This window comes from Hermetia illucens, chromosome 2 (assembly GCF_905115235.1).
Source record: "Hermetia illucens chromosome 2, iHerIll2.2.curated.20191125, whole genome shotgun sequence".
NCBI classification, from domain to species: Eukaryota; Metazoa; Arthropoda; class Insecta; order Diptera; family Stratiomyidae; genus Hermetia; species Hermetia illucens.
In genome coordinates this window covers 25,912,388-25,921,541 of record NC_051850.1, presented here as the reverse complement: position 1 = coordinate 25,921,541, position 9,154 = coordinate 25,912,388, and the positions used below count along the sequence as shown (strand labels likewise).

The 9,154-nt window shown below is 42.7% G+C and overlaps 1 protein-coding gene across 1 annotated transcript; it reads right to left on the bottom strand.

Annotated features, from left to right (window-relative positions):
• Window positions 1-2,713: 2,713 nt before the first annotated feature.
• On the bottom strand, window positions 2,714-3,260 carry LOC119650280 (cuticle protein 16.5-like). Its single transcript, XM_038052907.1, has one exon. It carries the CDS (start codon window positions 3,214-3,216, stop codon window positions 2,770-2,772), a length of 447 nt encoding a protein of 148 aa, XP_037908835.1. The 5' UTR covers window positions 3,217-3,260; the 3' UTR covers window positions 2,714-2,769.
• Between the last annotated feature and the right edge of the window lie 5,894 nt (window positions 3,261-9,154).

Below are 9,154 nucleotides of genomic sequence, written 5' to 3'. Positions count from 1 at the left end.
CAATCATCGTCAGAATTATGGTCTGACCGCCGGTCTGATCGCCGATTTCATGAAGTGCCTAAGATTCTGAAACATTACGATATCCGTTCAGCAGTTGTGCAAATCTATATCTACTCATGCACAACCAAGGCTGACCTCGACAACATGAAGTTAATGTTATTTAAAGTCCTTCTCTCATATATTGGCAATACGCATCAACACCATTCAACGCCACTGTTGGCAGCATCGACAATGGTATCGCCGAAAATAGCGTCAACCCAAGAATTGTCAAAGCATCGTATTCTGAATTCAAAAATGCCGAAACATTGGTGCCATTTCTCAAGGCAATACCGAATCCATTTGCGATACTTAGCGGCATCTTCAGTCCACTTGATTTCTGGAACCTGTATCACTAAGTTATGCCTTTCAATACAATTATGCCTTATGAATGAAGTCGCACTATTTTCGAAACCTATTCGCTGGGATGGACGGCGTTATCATCCCTTTAGGCCATTTCCAATCATGGTAGTTAGTTTAACAAAGCATGATCATCGTTTGTATCATTCACATTGACGTACACAGGAATGGGTTTTTTTCAGTCTTGGGCCACGAAATTAACAAGAAAGGTAGCAGCTTGCTGAGCATGTATGAATGCCAAAGGCCTTCACGCGGTTCTCGTGTTAATCTTCAATTGCATTCACCTTCTAAAGGCGGCACTAGAACAACTTCGAGGTACGGCTATACCAATAATCCCAGCACACTTGGATCCAGGATAGAAGCTTGCTGTCCATGCAGATGCGAATCTAACCGCTATTAAGGGTGTCTTTCTATAGAGCTAACAAACAGGAACAAAAACAATTATTTCACATTGGCAAAATGGCAAATATAGCCAGATTGAAAGAGAACTGGTTGCGATAAACACCATTCTTCCTATAAGCCCGAACGGGGACATGGATTCATACTTTAGACGATCTATTGATGCTGCGCAAATAGCACGGTACCACGACTTCACCGGTGGACGCTCCAAATGATCGGGTCTGACTTTAGCACTGAATATATGAAACCTGATGGATTTGGTCAATGATTCCGCAAGGTTGATTGAACAAGTTTGTTCAGATGCTGCAGATCCTTAAATGGAAAACATTGTCGTTTCAATCGCAATCAAGAAGAACTTCCAACGGCTGATATGAAATCCTTTGCAAATTGCAGAGACTGAGAAATTAATGCAACGCAACTTCACGCTTGAGTAAGTCAAGGAACGAATTCGCAGCAGTTGCTACAACTCCGATGAAAAGATGCAAATTTGAATTTTTATGGATCGAGAGCCGATTCAATCTACTTCCCCATCCTGCTATCAGATCCATGAAGTAACTTGTCAATCAAGATCGCAGGCATAATTACTACAGTGAACAATTCCCACGGACGAAACTAATGGAGCCTCGGTTTAACTTTACCCTTGATGGATCTGGTTTTCTTTTCAGTAGCCAACGTTGTTCTAAGTTTGATAGTGCCCAACATCGGTCACCAAATACTTTATGCAACTTTTCCGTCATTTCGGGCCGTCAGAGATTATCATTACTGATAATTTGTGCAAATCCACTTCAACCGAATTCATTAAATTTTGCTAGCGTTTGTTCTTTATCTTCGTTACGATGCACGTATGCCCCAAAATTAATGGTGAAGTTGCGGGAAGGATTCAAACAGTCAAACGTTGCACGATGAAGTTGTTTGACCTTCTTGGTCGTCGCTAGCGCAGTCCATTCGACATATTTGAACAGTACAAGGATAACAACGCGCTGAGCTTATATCAGAAAGTGATGATATAGTAGCCACGGTGCAAAAACATGTAATTCAGAAGTAGCAATTGTGTCCTGTGACTGGAGCATTCGTCCAGTTTATTCGCAATCCAATCATAGAGATCAATATCAAACACGAGTACGTAACGCGACATTTGAATTGTCTTTTTATGTAGCCGACTCGTGGCTAAACGAATAATTGATCAATATGTAAACCGTACCAAGCACTTTGCAGCAAACTAAAGATATCGTCTCTAAGAAAACTGAGCAAAGTCCGAAAATTCTGTGAACATTTCGATATCACGACATTAATTAAGTATTAGCGAGGGAATAAATCTAGGATCAAATGATAGCTAGTCAATCAATTAACGAAAATAAAATGTTTCCCAATGTTTATAGTATTTCAATCCAAGAAATTTTGCTTTACTGTGCAAAAATGCAAACATAATTGTTATATCGGGTTTCTGGCTTAAGTCTTTTGTTTTGTGGTTTCTTTCCAAATGTATTTACTAGGTTTTGCCCCACTTCCAGATGTATTAAACTATCCGACAACTTCAAAAACCAATTCTAGAACTCGGTGAAGATATATGTATGGGCTTCATTACAGGCCTGCATTTAAAAGTATAATATGTACATGCGAAGTTATCAGGTTTCTGGCCTAAATCTTTTTTTCTTTCCATTTTCATCAGCGATTTATGCTAGCTTCCTTGTAAATAGTAAGGATATTATAGGAGATATTTGACTTCTTAAGTTGATAAGACAGAAGCACATTTAATGAAGCCAAATCAGTACTACTTTGGCCTCTATCCGGAAGTGCCAAAGGAAATTTGTTCGCTAGTTCGTCGTTATAAGGATTGATGCTCTTCTGTATAATAGCCCAATATTTTCAAAGTGGATGAAACAATAGACACCATAACATTGAAAAGAAACAGGAAATGTCCATTTTATCAGTTTATTGTGCCTTTAATTCCATTCCTGTAAAACAATTCACAACTTAAGCAGCAGCCTTCTTCTTCCAGTAGTCAACAGCTGGGGCGACGTATCCAGCATGGAAGCCAGTGGCGATTGGAGCAGCAACAGCAGGAGCAGTGTAAGCGAGTGACTTAACAACTGGAGCTGAATAAGCAACTGGAGCGGCAGCAACGGCTGGGGCAGTGTAAGCGACTGGGGTAGCGGCAACAGCGGCAGTAGCGACGGCTGGGGCAGTGTAGGCGACTGGCTTAGCAAATGTGGCAGAGTAAGCAACTGGAGCAGCAGCTACAGCTGGAGCTGAATAAGCGACTGGAGCAGCCGCAACAGCTGGGGCATGGTAAGCAGCACCTACCAATGGAGCAGAGTAGGCGGCACCTACAACTGGAGCGGAGTAGCCGGTGTAAGCTGGGGCGACAAATCCAGCTGAGGCAGTGCCAATAAGAGCAAGAGCCAAAACTACGAATTTCATTTTGCTTGAGTTGTGAACTGTCTTCCTGGATGAATGGATCCTGAATGATGTAGGTTGTGAGTTATGATCGCTATTTATATAAATCAGCAACTATGGTTTTAGTCTCATAGAACGAGTTTTGTCCTCTATCAATCTTTTTAACTTGATCAAGTTCATTATCTTAGATTCCTTCTGTGAAAAAAATTTGACTATGCAAATTAGGAAACTTCCAGAAGTCAGACTAACGCAAATAAACTATTCAAATCATTAGGAAGCGTGCCAAACGCCCTGTGGATTTTTTTGTTGCTAATTGAGAGCAAGATTTCCATATTTGTACTATCATATGTCTGTTGATATTACACTTAATATCAAAGATTATTATAATGATTAATAAATCTGTACTGATTTGAATAATTAATATTTCTCTTAGTAAGAGATGACTTTCTGGCAGAGTAATATGTAGGTGGTCGAGAAATTTTGGAACAAATAATATTGAAGTTCATAATCACAACCACTCTATAAAAATTATGATACTGACGATTGAAATAACTAGAGATAATCCTTTAAATGTATCCAAAGGTGTATGGTGGTTTCCGTGAAAAATAGATTTTGCTCATAACACCACATTTAGCAATCTAAACAACAAATTATAACATCTCGGCAAATGTTGGTCAAGTTGTAGGACAATATAACTTTTGATAGTTATTTTGGACATACACGTATGTATCTATTGCCCATAAGGCCCTAAATTTTAATAATTTCAGGCATTTCTTCAATTTCAGGCATTGTCGTTTAGCTGCTATCATCATCATCGTTAGCAGTGCAACAACTGGTATCCAATAGGTCTGCCTTTATAAGGAACTCCAGGCACCTCGGTTTTGCGCCGAGGTCCACCAATTCGATATACCTAAAAGCTGCCTGGCGTTCTGACCTACGAAATTGCTCGATCTCAGGCAGGGTCTGTCTCATTTTCTTTTTCTACCATAGATATTGTCCTTATAGACTTTCTGGGCTGGATCATCCTCATACATACGAATTAAGTGACCCGCCCACCGTAACCTATTGAGCCGGATTTTATTCACAACCTGACGGTCATGGTATCGCTCACAGATTTCGTCGTTATATAGGCTACGGAATAGTCCATCCTCATGTAGGGGCGAAAAAGTCTTCGAGGGATTCTTTTTCCAACGCGGCCAAGTGTTCACAGTTTTCTTTGCTAAGTCTCATATGAGGTGAGATGTTTCGAGCGAAACAGATCCTGCTGCTTTTATCTGGCCTCGCACATTGGTCAGGGTCAGCCTGGTCGGGACTCCGAATTCTCTCATGACCGTGGCGACTTATGATTTTTAAGCCGATGAATTGCACTGATTGGTGGTGGCAGTATTTGTTCGTCGTCTTCAGTTGGCGGGACCTCCAGCTCAGCAATATTCTGGTTGCTGAGCAGTTCATCAGAATATCCATGCCCATTCTGTCGGAAATCAGATTTCTCTCTTTGTCTCAGCAGGATGATCATTGGGGTGTACAAGGCTTCATCCTCCTGACTTGTTTGTAAAACTTCTGCTCCTAGTGCGGTTGCTTTCTGTACTTTTCGAGTTCACAAACCTGTTGGTTCTGCCAGGCCTTTTCCGCTCGTCGGAGTTCGTTTTAAGTCTCCGCGCGTGTCCGCGTTGTTTGAGAATATAACATTATTCAGTATGCAGCATTTTTCCGTTCCGTTGCTAGCTTACATTCATCCCCCGCTGGGCCCCCTGCGGCTGGGGCCGGGTACGTTTGTGGCCACATCAATGATAATGCTCTCCAGGTGATTGTGAAGATGATTTGTTGATGCTTCCTCTCCAGGATATCTTTAACCGCGGTTATTGCGCATCCGTTTCCCTCTTACAGGTGTTACGGAGCGCTGTGTTATGAATAGCTTCAGTATTCATTTGATTGTCAGAGGGGATTCTGGGTGGTTTTGTAAATCGATATATTATTATTATGTATGTATGATTATGTAGCACTACACCAACGAGATGGTGATGCGAGTCTATATTGGCCTCCCTATATGTTCTGACATTCATCAAAGCCGTGGTGCCGTTCAATCAGCACGTGGTCAATTTAGTTCAAAGTAGTTTCATCTGGAGAAGCCCACGTATGTTTGTGATCCACTTTCCGCGCAAACCAGGTACTTCCATCAACCATTTCGTGCGATACTGCTAACTGAATAATCCGCAGTCCGTTATCATTGGTATCCCTATGTAAGCTATGGGAGCCAATGTATCGCTTGAATATGGGCTCCGTCCCTACTTGGCTGGTCAAATCCCCAAGTATGATTTTGATATCACATCCGGGACATGCTTCGATAGTCCGCTCAACTGCCTCGTAGAAGAAATTATTGCTTCAGGAATTCACCTTGGCATCATGGATCACTCTTTCCAGGGCCAGGATAAATGAGATACAGGATAGGACACCCCTTGCCATAAACCGTTGTTGATGTCGAATAGTCTCTAGAGTGATCCTGTCTAGTTAGTTCTATCTATTTAGTTGGGATACTGAATTCTCTTCTGGCCGTGCCTAATCTTACTGGCTATGCTGTCATAGGTGGCCTTGAAGTCGATGAAAAGATGGTGCAAGTGATGGCCACATTCCAGCAGTTTCATCATTGCACCGCATATAGGATATCTGATCCGTTACTTGTTTGCCTGGAGTGAAGGCTTTTTGGTATGGGTCGATCATGTTCTGGGCTATCTGGCCTAGTAAGATAGCGGAGAATATACAATAGATGGTACTCAGCAATACAATACCTCTATGATTACTGCACTGTGTGATATCTCCCTGGGGCAAATTGTGCCTCTTTGCCAGTTATCATGCATTAATTCACTGTCCCAAACCTTGAGCATAAATTGATGGATCGCTTGGTGTAATTGGTCGCGATCATACCAACGAGTTCGGCTGTAATTCCATCGGCTCCTGGGGACTTATAATTCTTAAGCCGCTGGATTGCATGCACGAGTAGGTCGAACCAAGAGTACGTGGCGCAGAACAATTGAGAAGGAATGTAGGGTTCTGGGAAAGTCCTGGAAGAAGTTGAAATGCAATATAGCGGACCGTGTACCACGACATGTAGGAATGGTTGGCGTTCTATGTCCAACTAAGGGGTGAATGGCAATCATATAGGTATTGGCAACAGACCCCCGATGAATATTCGACCAGTGGTGTACTGTTGTTCGAGATAGAAGCGTTTCTTAAGTGATTCCATGAGTACGAGCGAAGCGCATCTAGAAACTAAAACTAACATGTGCGTGTGAAGAGGAGACAATATACTATGTAAAATATGCGAATTTCCATGCCTGTATAATCCAATATAGATTCAAAATTTCACTTTCACTCAGAGAGCGGGTCAGACTACTCCGAGATCACACCCACCGATCACAGAGTTGATAACAATATGACTACTTCTCAGGGTAGGATGAGGGTGCTTAATAAGAGAAATAATTTCATTGTTGTAGAAAAATAGTGTTGGAAATTCTAACGCCTTACAGGATGATATCAAGCGGCGATAGGCGTTATAGAAGCTTTTGGTTGTCATTTCCGCCAGGTTATCCCGTCAGGTCAATGGGAGAATCCGTCGAAAACTCTCCGCAACATCGAGCACGTATGCAGAATGGTATATTTCTGCATGGTTTGAATCAGGCTGCGTAAGAGTCCCAGGTCATCAAGGGAAGCTATGAAGGATTTAGGTATAATACTTGTAGCTGAAAATATTATGGGAACTTCAACCACTCGCTCGAGACGCCAAATTTATTTCATTTCCCGAGCCAGTGGTTCATAGTTCACCTTCTCCTCCACGTGTTTCCGTTCAATATTGCTATTATGGGGGATATGAACATTAATAATATATGCGGAGCGACCCGTCTTGTCAACTAACAGTACGTCAGGCCTATTGTGTGGAATATGGAGATCAATTAGAACTTGCCGATTCCAATACATGCCGTAAGTAGAACTATCAACTCTTGCTCATACCGGTAAACCGGACATGTTTCTGTGATCAGCCTATGCTTGTATGCAAGATTGTCCTGGATCACCCTACATACCGCATTATGCCTGGTGGTGCATTGCACCGGTGCCATAACAGTGCTGCCAGAAATGAGATGGTCCAACGTCTCTAACGCCAAATCACACATTCTGCACTGGTCGTTCTCTACCTGATCTTTCATTATGAGCTTTTTATAAGCTCGGGTGGCGACCACGTTGTTCTGAATAGCACACATGAACCCCTCCGTCTCAGCAAAGAGTTCCTCAGCACACAGCCATCTATTCGATAAATGCAAATCGACAAATGGACAATTCACGTGTTTACCGTGCATTGCCTTCGACTTCCATTCATCGATCCCCTCTTGGTCCGACTTTACCCCACTCAGTGCGCTTTTATATGCCTTGACGCTCCTTAGCAAGAAGGGCAACGGGGATCACTGGCACGATCACCATCACGGCCGGTTCAGAGACAGTGCGGTACGTACACACCACACGCAAGGCTACCCGTTTCTGTATTTGCACGAGACGCTTACGATATACCTCCTTGGCAGGAGCGTCACCCTATACCTCTGCACCGTAGAGCAGGACAGACTGCGTTGAACTCATCAGGAGGCGTTGCCTGCTAGACGTAGGACCCCAATATTTGCAATTAGACTGCTTAACGCCGAAACTCCAGCTGCAGCCTTGTTTGCTGCTGCTTTGATTTGCTCAAAGAAGCTTCTCTTTGAGTCGAGACTCATTCCAAGGTATTTTACCGCTAGTTTTGACTATATTATCACCGAATGATATTGGACGTAGGGCAGGGCATCGAAGACGCTTTTGTCGCAACTTTTCCATGATCGGCGCAACCCCGTAACGATCGTGGATATTCTCATTTCGGATGTGATTAAAACGTGTGACGCCACTAGTCCAATGTAACATCTTCGTCTCCATTACAGCAAGACGTCGTTCATTGTCTTTTATAGTTGGCCAACACTCAGAACCAAAGAGAGTGACAGGACGGACGACATTGTGGTAAATTTTAGATTTAAGGTGTTCGTTGGTACGTCGATCACAAAGAACACCAGTTGTGGCACGAACTTCATCCAGGTTGCGTTAATGCGTGAAACAATTTCATAACGCAGTTCCCCATTGGCTGATGGCGTTAACCCGAAGCATCTAAATCACTCAGTTCTGGGCAGATCACTGCCGCTGACAGTGATTGTGCCTGTTTCATGGGAATCGGTTGTCAAAAATTCAGTTTTGTTTAGGTTCAGTTTGATACCGTGTTGTATGGGGCGATCATTCCATTTTTGGACAAGTTGCTCGAGATCAACAAAAAGGAAAAATGCCCTCTGCAAGTGTTGAATGTGCCAAGCAGTAGGTTTGGCCGATGTTGGAATACCAGTTTGTATACTTCTGCTGAAATACCATCCTGGCGCCTTCTTGGTTTTCATAGAGAGGCAGTCCTCTCCAGCTCTTTTATAGACAAAAGTGGACAGTCCTCGGCGCTCTCCATGCCGACGTCATCATCCCGTACGGGGTGCGCAGGGAAGACCAGCTTTGGAAAGTATTCTCGACTGTATTCGGTGAAAAAACTGCATCCCCTTTTGCATGTATGTAAACGCAGCCGTTTCTAAGAAACGACAGTTAGACAGACGGATAGACTTGGAGATATTAAAGCGATTTTAACAAGGTTTTGTTTTATACAAATTCTTAGAAAGATATATCAATGAGTTGGAAATGAATTCAATTGAGTTGAACAATTAGGCAACGGATTGGCCGGCAGGTGTCTTCAGAACGGGTTTTAATTATCTTGGAATGAGGTAAAGATATACTATATCTATTTAAACTGACTAACGTTCGTGAAAGCTTAGGTCTGGATGGCCTCCAGCTGGGAGGGATATCGAATTGATGGATTTCTATGCAGAATTGGGATATTTGATGTTCTTGATTAAGGTAAGCT

Excerpts from the sequence above, each read along its gene's own strand:
- LOC119650280 (XM_038052907.1), bottom strand. The coding sequence starts at position 3,216 with ATGAAATTCGTAGTTTTGGCTCTTGCTCTTATTGGCACTGCCTCAGCT.